This window comes from Lucilia cuprina, chromosome 4 (assembly GCF_022045245.1).
Source record: "Lucilia cuprina isolate Lc7/37 chromosome 4, ASM2204524v1, whole genome shotgun sequence".
NCBI classification, from domain to species: domain Eukaryota; kingdom Metazoa; phylum Arthropoda; class Insecta; order Diptera; family Calliphoridae; genus Lucilia; species Lucilia cuprina.
This window is the reverse complement of record NC_060952.1, coordinates 12,463,355-12,480,417: the sequence shown is the minus strand read 5'-3', so window position 1 is coordinate 12,480,417 and position 17,063 is coordinate 12,463,355. Positions and strand designations below refer to the sequence as shown.

Here is a 17,063-nt window from a genome sequence, read left to right as displayed (position 1 = left end):
AAATAATGGAAAATTTTATTTTTGTACAAATACATACAATTATATTTATTTGTTTTTATTTTTATAACTAATGAAAAATAACGAAGAAGTCCAATTCCCATTTCAATAACTTAAAGACGTCACTTTGTCTCTGGGTTTAACGATTTAAATAAAATGAAAAGTAACGAATTGACTGAGTAAACGAATGGAAAAATTAAATGACAATGTTAATTTTTTTTTAAATTAAAGGGGTATTCATTTAATGATGTTTATTTTAAATCGAAAATTCTAGAAAAAAACTATTTTTAGAGACAAGCAGTTGCAAGTTGCCCATGTTTCCCACTAGTCTATAGTTTAGTCTATAGTCTAGCCTATAATCTAGTCAACAGTCTAGTTTATTGTCTGGTCTATAGTCTAGTCTATAGTCTAGTCTATAGTCTAGTCTATAGTCTAGTCTATAGTCTAGTCTATAGTCTAGTCTATAGTCTAGTCTATAGTCTAGTCTATAGTCTAGTCTATAGTCTAGTCTATAGTCTAGTCTATAGTCTAGTCTATAGTCTAGTCTATAGTCTAGTCTATAGTCTAGTCTATAGTCTAGTCTATAGTCTAGTCTATAATCTAGTCTATAGTCTAGTCTATAGTATAGACTATAGTCTAGCCTAGTCTTAGGTCTAGTTTTTTATATTGTTTAGTCTTTAGTAGAGTCTATAGTGTTGTCTATAATCTAGTTTGTAGCCGTTTTGAGGTTATATTTAGTTTCCAAAAATAATTTTTAGCTTCCAATGAATACCCCTACTGTTGTGTTTATATACAGCAAAAATTGTTTGTTGTCACATACAAAGCGAACAACAACAAAAGCACAATCTTGACGTAAATCTAAGTCACATTTTCTCCTTAATTTAAAAGTAACTTATGGAATACTGTTTGATTTTCTATTGTTTTGTGTTTTTGGGAGTGTCAACAATACTGTAACCTACTGTTTGGGAGGGGGTGGGCTGGAGCAGCTAACAATAGCTCTGGTGTTGATTGTATTTTGTGGTCATAACAATGTTATTGCGGTTTTTGCAAATGATAACAGCTGAAATATACGCTTCTCTTAATTAGCGTAAATATGCATATTTACGACGAGTATTTAAAAAAAGTAGCAAAAGTAACAAAACAAATCAATCAACAGAAGCAACCAAATAAATTTGCTAAAAAATTAACACTTTTTTTTTTTGCTCGACAACATGATCGTAGTATAGATACTACAATTTAAAAAAAATTTATTGTTCTGTCAATCGTTCAGACAGACCATCAGTAGTCGCGTACACAAACGATATTTTTTTTTTAATATGAATATTGTTGTATATAATTTTTTTGTTTTTGTCCGTTTAAATGTTTTACTTTACTTTTTTTATTCATTCTCGTTTTCACAACAAACAAACTCGTGTTGAGAAATTTAACAAATTCAATTTAAAGTTTTTTTTTTTATTTTCTTTCTTTACAATCTGTTAAATATTGTATCTAAAGGAAGATTCAAGTTTAGTTCATTTCGAGATTTGATCGTTGTCGTTTAGTTTATTGCACAGTGTTGTTTGTTACAGTTTCTAAACATTTTTAAAATAATCTATTATTTTTCAAATTTTAACAATTGTTATTAAAAATAAAATAAAACTATTGTTTTAAATAACCGTATTGATTGAGCTTCGAAAAGTTGTTGTTTTTAAGACAACTACCGACGGTTTTGTCGTTTTAAATGGTGTTCGATCTACAAATTATAAGTTATTTTGTTAATTTATGGAATTTTAGCATAAAACTCAATATACAATTGAAATTCTTAGTTTCCTAACAAAGAATTTTCAAACTTCAATTAGAATCCAATCTTTTCGAAAAAGATTGTTTTGCTTAATTGCTGAATTTGTTGCTGGTTTTTAAGGAGCTGTGATAATAAAATTTCATAAAATGAAATTTTTATTTTTGGATTGCTTAAAGCAAAGTGTGTATTAAAATAAAATGTATAATTTTTTATTTAGAATTATTTCATATTTTTTTTCTAATATCATTGATCATGATCATTGTTTAGAAAATACTAACAAATCTTAATGAAATCTTTATTAATTGTCAGATTCATTTTTATCAAACAAAAAAATGTTTTAAGGTTTTAAAAATGTAAATAATTAAAAAAATACAGTGTTAGTTTCAAATGTTCATTAATTCATTATAAATACTTATAAAAATTATAAACTTTCAAAAGTTTATGTTTATTTAAGTTCTGAATAGTAGCATGATGCCAGAAAAAATTAAAATTACTCTAATTTGATTAAAGATACATATAGACCCCATTTTAAAATACTATGAAATAGATTTTTCTGTGTTCTCTGAATTATTCTACATTTGAATCCCTTCGATTTCAAAGACCTTCAGAAAATTGATTTTAATTATCAGACAGTCAGATGGAATCGCAAACGAAGTGTCCCTAAATAAAGATTCATATTAGATATTGTAGAAATTAGAAACATATTAACAAAATCAAACTCAAATCCTATGCTATGTATACAGGGTTGTTAGATCATATAACGTTGGTAGAAAAATGCGTAGAAAATGCCTATGAATACTGTCAACTTACAAATTTTGTTTGGCAATATTTTCGGTAATGCATTTTCTGACAACGTTGCAAATGGAAAATTGTAAGTTCAGATGATTATAAAAACCGTAATACACGGTTGTCATATCTTACAACGTTGTCCGTAAAACGTTCAGAAAATTTCTAACAATCATTTGAACTTACAATTTTTCTTTTGCAACGTTGTCAGAAAAAGCATTACTGGCACTAATGGAAGACAAAATTTGTAAGTTTACACTAATATAAGACATTTTCTGCACATTTCAGTGCCAACGTTGTAAGATATAACAACCATGTATACATAGCATTAGACATTTTCTGAACGTTTTACTGACAACGTTGTAAGATCTGACAACCGTGTATCACGGCTTTTACAATTAAGGGTCGGGAAATATTTAAGATTTTTTGATAGTTGCCAAACTTTATTCTTTGAGTTTTTTTTTAAATGTTTCTTGTCAAACTTCTTTCATTAAATTGTTTGCAATAAAACGCTCACTCTGATTTATCATCTAAATTCATAATCATCTAAAAAATAAATGGGTTCTTTAAACGAAATTGCGTGCCTTTTATAGACTATAAAATTATAATTAGAGGAGTCAACGAAAATCACTGCACCAACAACAACTACAACTTTAGTAGCAACATCAAGAACATGCAATTATAACACTGCCCTGTCAGTCACAGTGACAATACCAAACTAAAGATTTTAGGTTATATTTGCAGTAACTACAGGTTACCTAGCCCCAAGAAATGGTCAATAGATACCATACAAACAATAATTACCAACACTTAATTTAGTTTACAAATGGCTAATTGACTCCTTTATAGATTACTTCTGGTGGATGAAACTACTACTTCTAATTCAAATAAATTATTTTCTTTTCGATTTTGGTAAAATACTGTCGAAAAGGAATAGATTCATTTGTTGCAATACTGTTGGGTAGTGACTAAGTCACTTTTGTTTTGTCGTTTCTCAACAAAATAGAAATAATATTTTTCATTATAGTAAACAACAATTCAATGAACTCATAAAATGCCTATTATCATTGAAATAATATACAGTTTGCACGTGATTTCTATATATGTAGCATGTATGTAGTATTACATAATAATAATGAAATTAACAACAACAAAAATAATTAATTAAAAATGTTTAAAACACGTTTTATACTTCACATGCTGTATTGCGACAAAGAAAAAATTACTAATAGTAAGACACCCTGACATATAATTAACCTTAAGAAATTAGTAATACAAACAATGTTGCCAGATTGTTTGCATAAAAGTACATTTTTCTAGAATATTACTAAATTTTGCTTTGTATACACGGTTGTTAGATCTTACAACGTTGGCAGTGAAATGTACAGAAAATGTCTAATAACACTACTAATTGTTTTGCAATATTGTCAGTAATGCTTTTTCTGACAACGTTGTAAAAGAAAAATTGTAAGTTCAGATGATTATTGGATATTTTCTTAACATTTAACTTACAACGTTGTAAGATCTAACAACTGTGTATAACGGCTTTAATGGATCGCACATTATAATTTCAAACAGATTAGACCAATTTCATCCATTAGTATAAAATTAAAGAGATTTTATATTTTTCTCTTTACCTCAATCATATGCTAAATACCAAAATATTGGTAAATATGTCATAAATTATTTTTCATTATAATTATCCCATAAATAAATATTAATTATATTTATTTTTCCTTTCATTAAACACTTCCCCTTTCGTCAAAAAAATCTCTCAAACCATTTCATGTAAATGTATAAATTTAATAAATGACATTTATGAGGCGAAACAAAAAACATATTATTGACAAATTTATGTCAAAAAAATATGCCAAAAAAAAAAATAAAACAAATACATTGAATTATATACTAACGGAAAAGGCGATAATTTATCAAGATAATGAAATAAGGAAAAAAAGCAAATACATAAAAAAATATATATTAAAGTCGAAAATTCGTTGACGTAGAGTTTAATTTTGGCAATGATGATGATAAAGATGACCAACTAATAAACGCAAACTCATGGGGTTTTTTGTTAAAATAAACTGCATAAACTCATAAATATTAATAAAAATAGAAAAGATTTCTTTTTTTAAAAAAAGCTTTTAAGATTTTATTATTTTAAAATTTATATTTAAATATATCAAAAAAAAAAAAGCTACAAAAATTCCATATTTTTTTAGTGTTAGGATTTTTTTTATAAATTCTAATTTATTTTATAGTTTGAAAACTCTTTATAGAGAATGTTCCATATGTAATTATTTAAGTAAAAAAAACAAAATTTGTCGTACAAGGAAGGCAATTGTCACCTCAACGATTACGAAGAGACAGACATAAAGTATAAGTTAAAGACGTGATACACGGTTGTCAAATCTTACCACGTTGTCAGTAAAATGTTCAGAAAATGTTCAATAATCGTCTGAACCTTCAATTTTTCTTTTGCAACGTTGTAAAAAAACATTATTGAAAATATAATAAAGCAAAATTTGTAAGTTGACAGTATTAATAGACATTTTCTGCGCATTTTACTGACAACATTGTAAGATCTAACAACCGTATATACATAGCATTAGTTTTTTAAGTGTCCACTATTTCGCATACAAAAAGAACACTAAAGTGATCTTCATCCTCGTGACCAAAGACGAATTAGAGCCAACCAGTTGGTTAGACGTTAATGTAATGTCCATTTCGGATGCATTTAATGAACTCTTTGTCGAACTGTTGAGCTTTGACAAAAAAGCAACAACAATAATGCTAATTGGAAAAAACCGTATGTTTGAATGTGGATGTTGGCTTTGTTGCTTCGCGTAACCAGCAAAAATAAAGCGAAACACTTCCAAAAGAATAACATTTATCACTACTTCAAAAGTAGCAATTAGTGAATTTGTTTACCTTCTGTGGATATTTTTTTTAATGACTTACGAAGAAGCGTAAATAATTCTATTTTTTCTATGCTGAATATATTTTTTGTTGGGCTTCTGTTTTATTTATTTAACATTAATAAATGTTAATTTTGTTTAAGTAAAATTAATTGTATTCTATAATAATACAATTTCACTTCCGAATAACTTCCAAAAACAGCATAAATATTACATCTTGAGAATGACTTCAGAAGTAGTGAATAAGTTATGCCAGAGAGGAGGTAGTAATTAAGCAATTTATACTTCAATAAATGACAAATTACTTAAAATTGTTAAGATTTTTCCTGGAAACTATAATTAGTTACTGTTTTATAAATACATATAATATAATATAGTATTACTAACCACCAATTGAACCAAAATTTCCCAACCATTTATCTTATCAAAGTGAACAAACTGCAGTGAGAAATTCGTTTCTATTTAAAAATTTTGTTTTGCTTTTAACAATTTGTCAACTGATTGTATGTAGTCTTCATAAAATAATTTTACAAGTTTTGAATGTTAAATAAAATTTTTTAATTTATTTTAAAATGTCCGCAAGAAAATTAAGGAAATACATAATTTAAATATAAAAACTTCTCAATTTTAACGGGAGATTAATTTTAATTCGAAACTTATTCAAAATCAATTCTAAAATATCGAAAATAGAAGTTAAGAATTTTTTTTCGTAAAGTTGAGCATGGATTATTTGCAGTGTATGTCTAGCCATTTCGCTTTTAATTTTTTGCTTCTTTCTGTTCATGTCGTTTGTTTCGTTTTTCTCTATTTTTGTAACACCATTTTGACGCTTTTATGTTGAAATGCACATGAAAAATTCCTTAATTTAAAAACAAACAAAAACAAGTAAGAAATTATTGTCGGGCGGGGACGACCATATAATACCCTACACGAAAAGAAACATGTGATTTAGTTTTAATAATAAAACATTTAAATTGAATTGTACCTTGCTTCGGAAAAAACTTAAGCCATGTATTGTTGACATTTAAGTCAAATTTTGAAGGGGGCTTTTTATAGGGGCTAGGGTCAAAGCCCTACAGTTATAAAGTTCATGAGGGTCAACAAGTCTAGTATAGAACTTGGTTTTGCAGTGGACAGACGGACTGTAGACATTTAAGTCAAATTTTAAAGGGGGCTTTTTATAGGGGCTAGGGTTAAAGCCCTACAGTTATAAAGTTCATGAGGGTCATCAATGCTAGTATAGAACTTGGTTTTGCAGCGGACAGACGGACGGTCATAGCTAAATTGGCTCAGAAAATGATTCTTAACCCATTGGTATACTTAATGGTGTAATAGTATAGGACCAATATTATTGTGCGTAACAAACATCAGCACAAACCCAATACACCCTCCCGACTAAAATGGTGTTGGTTATAAATATATTTATGCTGACTACATGTCAACGCAGTTGTTTTGCAGATCTATTTTTAATGAAACGTGTGAACAAAAATATCTTGTCGAGTTCGAAATAAATAAGAAAATGATCATACGAAAATATTTTCATACGTTATGCGTGTCTTGAATTTTTGCGTGAAATGTTTTATTAGTGTTGCTGTTGCTGTTTTTTTTTTTTTTTTTTTTTTTTGAGATGATTTGCTAAGATGATAAAATAAGAAGGTGATTTAAGTGAAATATATTATTAATTTTATAAAATGCTGTTTTTTAGTATTTTTATGAATTATTTAATTCAAGTAAAAACTTTTAATGGAAATTAGTTAGTTTAAAAGCTAAAAAACGGCTTTTCTGTTCTTATTCATTAGAATTATAACTCATTCACCCCTATCGCCAATCATCATTTCACGTGAAATGTGTTCCCTTTTCACTTTTTTCGTTCAATAACTTTATTGTCGTGAAAACAAATTCTCCAGTTGTGCAATTTGTTGATGGAATTTTGTAAACATTGAACAGCTGTTCCATACAAAATCAACTATTGTGAATGAATTGTTCACAACAAGTTCATTATATCAATTTTCCCTTTGAGGGAAATGAAAACTTCAAGGAAACAAAATGTTCAGATCATCAAGGTAACATCGGAGGCAAGTACTTAACCGATTCATTTTTCCCACTATAGAATTGATCTCGGGGTTTGTGTTTTATATACATGTACTCAGATTTATATTTTTCTCAATCGGCCTGAAACGATCGTAGCAGATTTTCATATATTAAGGAGTGAGATCGAAAAATTCTTAACGCACGTTTTTCATTACATTTTTCAACTAAAGTATTATTTGATTTTTTTTTTTTGATCAAGTTACCTTTGAAAAACATGTCAGTTATTATGTGTAATGTCAATTATATTAATTTTTTTGTTAATCTGATTAAAATGAGTGACCAGAAAAAAGTGCGTACTGAAATTATTAAATATTTTCAACTAAACCCAACTTGGTCTTACAAAAAGTTGGCCAAGCATACAAAGGTCTGCCGTCAAACTGTTTCCAATGTTATTAAACAGTACCGGGAGAACTTGTCAGTTGATAGAAAACCTGGTTCAGGTAGAAGGAATGGTCCACATGATGTTTCTAAAGCCAAAAAAATAGAACGCATTTTCAAAAGAGCTCCCAACACATCCGGTAGGAAAGCAGCTCGGTTAGTTCAGTGCTCGGACTATTTGGTACGAAAAGTTAAAGCTAATGCAGGTTTAAAAACATATAAGGCTCAAAAAGTTCCTGACAGGAACGCTGCTAAAAATTTAGAGGCCAAAAACAGAGCACGGAAATTGAAGTCAAGTTTTATAACAAAATATTCTTGCTGCATAATGGATAACGAAACGTATGTTCTGGCAGATTTTTCGCAACTTCTAGGTCAAAAGTTTTATGTTGCTGATGCTCGAGGGAATGTTGAAGAAAAGTTTAGGACCCAAAAGCAGATAAAATTTCCCAGAAAGTTCTTGGTATGGCAAGCAATATGCAGTTGCGGCAAAATAAGCCAATCATTTGTTACAACGGGCTCTATAAATACCGAAATTTACATCAAGGAATGTTTACAAAAAAGGCTGCTTCCATTCATAAGACTTCATAATGTGTCCACTTATTTTTGGCCTGACTTGGCATCCTGTCACTATGGTAAACAAGCCCTTGAGTGGTACAAGAACAATAATGTGGTATTTGTACCAAGAGAGGCAAATCCTCCAAACTGCCCGGAGCTAAGGCCAGTGGAGAGATATTGGGCTCTTGTTAAAAGAGAATTGAAGAGTACAAAAAAGGTGTCCAAAAGTGTGGTAGATTTTAAACGGAGATGGACTACATGTTCGAGCAAAGTAACAGAAAGCACTATAAAAACGTTAATGGAAGGGTTTCCGAAAAGGGTTCAAAATTTCATCACTAGTGATTAAAACTATAAAAATATTTTTTTTGTAAATTGTAATAATAATTTGAATCAAATAAAAAAAAAATAAAGCTGTAAGTTTAGTGGTTTTTTTTATAAACATATATGTATGTTAAGTTTTTTTCGATCTCACTCCTTAATATATTAATATATTATAATTATAATTACTTTAATTTCTAGTTCATAAAACAATTTACTTGTTTATTTTATTATTTCATCATTAAAGCATTTCCTACCGCACATAATTTAATATAAAAATTCTCTCAGACATAAAACGAACTAAATATATTAATCCTTTAAAGCACTTGTTTACACAAATCTTCTTTGACGTTGGCAAAAAAAAAAAAAAAAAAAAAGATAAATAAAACACGTACCCACACACACACCTCTTTTACTGTCATTACTTTTGGAACAACAAACAATATTTACATTTCTACTTGTGCACCCAAGTACATACTGACCTACTCGACACCACCACTTACCGCCTCCCAACTAACCCACTAGGCGGTTAATTTTAATTTTTGGAATTTTTTTTTTTCATTTCATTTATTTTATTCACCCACTTGTCTGTCGTCTGTTTGACGTCTAACGTAATAACGTGGAAAGCAAACAAAACAATAGAAACAACTAAATAACAACAAACCTAGATAAGTACTCGGCAGTAATGGCAATTTAGTGATTTTTTCTAACTTTAAAAATAAAAAATTACCTTTTTTAAAAATAAGAAAACTCGTAATTACATTCAGTAATTCTTCATTAGTTTGATATTTTAGTAATACCATGTTTTTATAGTTTATAACGCTAAAGATTTTGTGTGATATTGCCTATAATCTTTACTAGTTGACATCACTAACTTGCTAACGTAATACACATGAATGTATTATCACTAATACAAAACGAAAAGAAAAGCTTTTCTCCTCTGCTCTTCGACTCTTGTATTTTAGCCCGCTCTCTTTGGCTTTTTAAGTGTACTCTACGCTACACCAGAGCTGGAAATTTTAGTGCTATTGTACTTTTTGACAACGAACTAGCCACAATGGACTAGCCCATTCATTTTTTAATATCAGTAAATAACCTAGCCAATGGTCTAAACCGTAGACTAATCCATTGACAAGTCAATAGTCCGCAGAATATTCAAAGAATAATCGACAAATTAGTACTTTTGTTGTTTATAATTTTGACAATAGACTGACCTATATACTGGTTAGTAGATTAATCCATTCACTAGACAATGGAACAGTTAATTGACAAATCCATAATAGAAAACCAAATACTAATCAAAAGATTAGTGTATAGACTAGTCCATAGTCTAGATACTTTTTAAGGGAAAAATCCAAAGTTTAGTTAATAGATTACCCTATGGACTAGTCCATATTCTATGGACTTTTGCCAGTCAATCGACTGAAGACCTAACAATAGATAAGAACGAAAATAAATCTAATTATTATACCTACACCACTATAGTGGAGAGGGTATTATGCGTTTGTGCTGAAGTTTGTAACACCCAAAAATATTGGTCCCAGACCTACCTTAAAGTATACCAATCGGTTCAGAATCACTTTCTGAGTCGATTTTGCTATGTCCGTCTGTCCGTCCGCCTGTCTGTGTGTGTAAACCTTGTGTGCACGCTTCAAGATAATTTGATGAAATTTGGCAAATACTCTTTTTTTGGTTCAAGGGCGAAGGCTATTGAAAATGGTTGAAATCGGTCCATTATTTCTCCTAGCCCCTTTTTTGTCAACAATAAGTAAAAAAATTCACAATAAAACAAATTAAATGCTTTATATTTAAAAAAAATCCACAATTTTAACATACTGACTGGTGAGGGGAATCGTATGGTCGGCAATGTCCGACTATAAATTCATACTTGTTTTACTTCTAAAATGTATATTGAAATTTCCATTTTCCATCCCTGTACTACTACAATATGTTTTGTTTAAATAACAAATTTGTACGTTGGCCTCAGTGTATCTTCGCAACCAAATACAACAAGATGTGGCAAAAAACAAAAAAAAAAATAAATGAAAGAAAATAAAAAACAGTGAATAATGTTTAATTTTTTTCCTATTCAGTTGTTAAATGACGGTTCGAGCGACTTAACGCGTCAGTACGAGAAGAGCTAAAAAACACGACACGAAAAAAACGTTCTATTTATTTGTTAACACTTATAGATGCGCGCGCGTATCTTTAAAATACAAAAAAATATATAATTTTGAATTTAATTTCAATTAAAAGTTAAAAAAAAGTAATCATTTAAAATCAATTAACCAGTTAAGAGCTACAAAACTAATTGCAACAACCAACAACTACAACTGTGATATTTATTAACAAAACTAAACCTAAAAAAAAAAATGTAATTTATTTGCAAATTTATTTACATATTGATTTTTTTACATTTGTGCCACATTTTTTAATGTTTCTGTCTTTTTACTGTTTTAAATTTGTTTTGATTTGTTGTTATATGCAGTTTATTGATATTTGTTGTTAATGCAGTTTAAGTATTAGTGTGAGTACATGTGTTTGTGGTTTTACACTGGTATTTATTTTATTCTTATCAATTTGAACTGAAAATGTCTTTACTCAGCTTTTATTTATGAGTATCTCGTGATTTTGATTGATAATTTTATCTGCCTTTAGTTGTTATTGGAATGATAAGTCTCGTACTCTTTATATTTTGCTTTATTTTGTTTTCTTTTACTAGTATTTGCTACAATTAGAAGACGCTAATATATAGTTTAACCCTTTATTGTGTAATGGGGTCAAGTAGATGATTTTTACTACAATTAGTGGTCAAAGGATTTTTCTATCTTCATGTTATCGTTTTTCTAATAGAACTGAAATAAAAATCTAAATTTTTTTGTTGAAATAACACTGTTTCGCATCACGAAATTCTTTCGTAATATATACGAAATCGTACGAAATATTTTAGTATAATGCAAAATATTCTTGAAAAAATTAATTTACATAAATTGAAAAAAGGAATTTTGAATAATATTATAATATATTATAATATTAATTTATTCGAACATTTTTATTAATTTTAGTTCAAAATTATTCTCTACACGAATTTTAATTTTTTTATGAAAATAATTCGTGAATAATATTATACTTTTTCTTAAATTTTATAAAAATATTGTAGTTTTTTTTTTAATCATAATATAATTAATATCATTATGTTTAATTTCGCTAAAATTTAAGAAAAAAATATTACGAAGGATTATCGTACTTTCGTAAAAAAAGAAAAGGGTTTTATTAAATAATATTTCGTATTATACACGAAATTTTTGTAAATATTACGAAAATAGAAGTTACGAAAATTTGTTTCGTAAAGTTGAGCATGGATTATTTTCATGCTCAAAAATTTTTCGGGTCTCTATGATCTGAGTAGATTTGGATATGTCTGAATGTAAAATTCATTTTGTATTCCCTGTACTAAAACAAAGAGAACTACTGGACTACAAGCGTTAGTTGATTGTAAGAAATTTTTAATTGAATCCTCTTCCAGAGAAACCAGGTCACTCGGGAGTAGTCGGGAACGAAAGGGCGAATGTAATAGCATTAAAGGGAAGGGAGCTCGAGGTAGTTAACCTGACAAACGCTAAACCATTCGACGCAACAAATACTGAATTAAAAATATATGTGTGAAAGAATCTCATAAGACCTTTTGGAATAGTGAAGCGGTGGGTAGAACCACAAAGAGATCTCCTCAAAATGAGCTAGTCAGATGTTAGTATGTATTCTGAGTTGACACACAGGATTACTAGCACATCTATACAAAGATAGCCGTGCGGACTCAGGCAAATGTAGAGCATATGGGGTAGACAGTGAAACTCTGAAGCATTTTCTTTGTCACTGTCAGGCATTCGTTGAAGTGATATCTTCGGATTTGATGTACTATACATTCTCCAATCAAACTACCCGACTAATTTTAACTTTAATGTACACTGAAAATAATCCATGCTCAACTTTACGAAAAAATTTTTCGTAACTTCTATTTTCGTAATATTTACAAAAATTTCGTGTATAATACGAAACATTATTTAATAAAACCCTTTTCTATTTTTACGAAAGCATGAAAACCTTTCGTAATATTTTTTTCTTAAATTTTAGCGAAATTAAACATAATGATATTAATTATATTATGATTAAATAAAACTACAACATTTTTATAAAATTTAAGAAAAAGTATAATATTATTCTCCAATTATTTTCATAAAAAAAATTTAAAATTTGTGTGGAGAATAATTTTGAACTAAAATTAGAAAATTTATTTTAAAATGAACAAAAATGTTTGAATAAATTAATATTTCGTAAATTTTACCATATTTATTTAAAATTCCCTTTTTTCAATTTATGTAAATTAATTTTTTCAAGAATATTTTGCATTATACTAAAATATTTCGTACAATTTCGTATATATTACGAAAGAATTTTGTGGTGCGAAACAACGAACGATTCGTACAATGTACGACATTTTTCGTATATATTAGGCATGGATTTTTTTCAGTGTATGTTGGGTCATTGTCTTCACATCTAGTTCAGCTTACGGTAAATTCCCATAAAAATGTTGTACATTTTACAATAACTTTAGACTTTGTTAAAATTATAAAACAAACAAAAGAACATGTTAAAAATTCCACTTAAAAAGTTGTATACTAAATACGAATTCTAAATTTAAAAAAAATCACAAACATTAATTGTTTTTTATTGTTAAAAAAAGAAACATTTTAAAATATTTTATTATTTTAAGCGCGTGATTTTCTGTCACATTCTAAAAAGTTTGTTTATTTTTTTTTCGCTGTGTAGTATATATTGTTTAGCGCCTGCTATTTTTTTCTGTTCTTCTTCTTCTACATACTTGACAAGATATCATGCATTTGTATATTTATTGTATGTAGTTTTGTTTTCTTTGCTGAGAAAAAGACGTGAAATTTTTCGCTTTAGTTTCACTTTTTATTGTTGTTGTTATTATTTTTCTATAGATTTTTTGTGGGTTTTTTTTCGTCTGTTGCTAAGTTGATAAATATACAATTGAGCGGTTTTTGTTTAATGTTATTTAAATTTTTATTTAACACTATATTGTTGGTAAATAAATTTGATTAAATTATTTTTCTTTTATAAATTGAAATAAAATCAATTTTGTTTATAAAAAGATATTATTAATTTTGTTAAGAATAATTAAAGAAAAAAAATTGGTAAATATTTCTTTCAGTGTTTAGTACATTCTAGCAAAAATATGCCATAACATAATATTATCGATATGTTTAATGTTTTTAAACAAAAACTAACCATTTTTTTCTACACTGAAAAAAATCCATGCTTAATATATACGAAAAATGTCATACATTGTACGATTCGTTCGTTGTTTCGCACCACAAAATTCTTTCGTAATATATACGAAATTGTACGAAATATTTTAGTGTAATGCAAAATATTCTTGAAAAAATTAATTTACATAAATAGGAAAAAGGGAATTTTGAATAAATATGGTAAAATTTATGAAATATTAATTTATTCTCACATTTTTGTTCATTTTAAAATAAATTTTCAAATTTTAGTTCAAAATTATTCTCCACACGAATTTTCAAATTTTTTAATCGTGAATAATATTATACTTTTTCTTAAATTTTATAAAAATGTTGTAGTTTTATTTAATCATAATAAAATTTATATCATTATGTTTAATTTCGCTAAAATTTAAGAAAAAATATTACGAAAAGTTTTCGTACTTTCGCAAAAATAGAAAAGGGTGTTATTATATTCGTATTATACAGGAAATTTTTGTAAATATTACGAAAATAGAAGTTACGAATTTTTTTTTCGTAAAGTTGAGCATGGATTATTTTCAGTGTAGTCTTTGTTTTATACCCTCGCAGTTTTGCTAAATATAAAATGTAAAATATTTAAAAATGTTGTAATTTTTATTTATTTTAATTTTTACAACCCGTTTTCATCATTACGTTTGTTCATCATTAACGCTATCATCATGAACATGTGTCATAATATATATGTACATATATATACATACTTTTTTTCTTTAAAATTCACACTCATTATTTTGTTGTTGTTTCTTCTGGTTTACTAAAGTTGATTGAACTTTATTTTTACGCATTTAATTTGTTTTTATTGTATTGCCATTTTTGTTGTACATTTAAATTTATACCATAAATGATAAAATGAAATAATTTCCAACAACACACTTTACCAAAAAAAAAGTATTTATTTTTCCTAATGACGTTAACAAAAAAATTCCATTTATTTAATAAATGTATACTTTTCTATGGAATCTTTTTTTTAATATCATTTCAATCTTATTTGTTTTTTTATTTTTCCATTAAAAAAAGCTAATTACTTTTTTATATAAATATTACTAAAAACTTTATAAATATTTGCCAATATTTAAAAAAACAATGATTGGGAAAAACAAATTTCCAAAAATATTTATTTAAATTGAATTGAGATTATATTTTTAAAAGAAAAAGTTTATTGTTAAAACGAAATTGTAAATTTTTTTTCTTGTTTTTGAAAATCCTTTCACATGAAATATGTTCCCTTTTCACTTTTTTCGTTCACTAACTTTTTTGCCGTAAAAAAAATTCCCCTGTTGTGAAATTTGCTGATGATATTTTGTAAACATTGAACAGCTTTTCCATACAAAATCAACTATTGTGAATGAATTGTTCACAACAAGTTAACGATAGCAATTTTCCCTTCGAGGAAAATGAAAATTTCAAGGGAACAAAATTTTCACTTCTATTGGCGGTAGGATTGAATCTTTCCGATTTATTTTTAACTTTTTGAGTTTTTTTACAATTTGCTTAAAATCTATATATTTTCTGGCACTGGTTTTTCAAATCAAATCAAAAAAAAAAACAAAATAATTATATTTAAAACATTAGTATCGAAATAAGGGGTTAAAGGTCACCATAATTTTTAACCACCATCAAAAAAAGTGGTGGGTCCTGGATTATTATTTTACGATCTAGCTAAATTGGTTCTCTGTCTGTCCAACAGTATCAACCAACAGTAGTATGTTTATGCAGTTTTTTTGGTATTAGAGAAGGACAAAATCGGTTCATATTTGGATCCCCTTCCCAAAATGACAATATAATCCATACATGTTCATTTTGTTGAAAACAGTCTCAGCTAAATCTTTACTTACCCGGTAAGTAGGAAAGTAATATTGGGGAAAAGTGTAAGTAGTTACCTTTTGGGTGAATAACTACTTATTTTTGTTTGACGATGATCAAACAAAAACTGGTTACAAATAGTTTTACAGTTTTTTTATTTACTCAATTTACGGTTAAAAACACTAACTAATTCCTTATTAGACATGCGCTATAAACCATTGACTATTAAATCTATTAAAAAATAATTTATGTTATTGATAACGATAACTCATTACCAAGTAATATATGAAATAAGTACATTACCTATAATACTCAATACCACAATTTGAGAATATTTTACAGGGAATGAAAAGTTTTTTAAATATTTCAAAATAAAAAATCAATTACAGCAATTGTTGTTATTTATGTTTATAATTATTGACAGAAATACTATTAAATTCAAAACTTTAGTGTTTGCTGGGTTATACTTAATTAATTTAGGTCTCTTTTTTTCAATTGAACGCTGGCATTTAAGCGGTATTTCACCATTTGTTATTATTATGTATAGAAAAGTGTACATATTTTGGTCTTTTTACAGATATGAATGTGTAAATATATTTATTAATTGTTTAAAAGTATGAAATTATTTTTTTTATACATTAAATGGAGGGAGGGTTGGTTGACGGTTTTTATAGATACGAGTACAATGATAATGACCGCAATTAAAACTATTTTTAGAATGAAACCAACAAAAATATAATTAAAACAGAGATTAAATATTTAATGCAACATTTACACATACTTTTAGAAAATGTATACACAGAACCGATAACAATGATGGGGAAATTTATGGTAAAAAGTTCTTGCAGTCATGTAAAATGATTTGTTTTGGAGATATATTTTCTTTTCCAAGGGAGTGAATAATTTATGAAGAATTTATAGCAATTCTTTTACTTTAGAGAGGGTTTTGTCAGAGATTCTGTTTAAATTAAAGAACCATTTTTATACCCACCATCAAAAAAGATGGGGGTTATATTGATTTTGTCATTCCGTGTGTAACACATCGAAATATTGCTCTAAGACCCCATAAAGTATATATATTCTGGGACC

General features: G+C 27.5%; 2 protein-coding genes across 4 annotated transcripts in view; both read left to right on the top strand.

Moving 5' to 3' along the window:
* The window catches only part of LOC111687618 (E3 ubiquitin-protein ligase RNF181 homolog), a 36,033-nt gene that overhangs the window by 8,440 nt on the left and 10,530 nt on the right, over nt 1-17,063 (top strand). The window contains exon 1 of one of the 2 annotated variants that reach the window (XM_046948263.1): nt 10,812-11,197. The exons of the other annotated variant lie outside the window; for it this stretch is intronic. The gene's annotated coding sequence lies outside the window, so the exon portion shown is untranslated. Of the gene's footprint in view, nt 1-10,811; nt 11,198-17,063 lie in introns of those variants that run through there. 2 annotated transcript variants of the gene reach the window in all.
* LOC111687614 (serine/threonine-protein kinase OSR1) overlaps nt 1-17,063 on the top strand; it is a 31,366-nt gene that overhangs the window by 8,434 nt on the left and 5,869 nt on the right. The window contains exon 1 of one of the 2 annotated variants that reach the window (XM_046948260.1): nt 1,821-1,957. The exons of the other annotated variant lie outside the window; for it this stretch is intronic. Coding sequence (XP_046804216.1) covers nt 1,924-1,957 — 34 coding nt within the window. The 5' untranslated portion in view covers nt 1,821-1,923. Of the gene's footprint in view, nt 1-1,820; nt 1,958-17,063 lie in introns of those variants that run through there. 2 annotated transcript variants of the gene reach the window in all.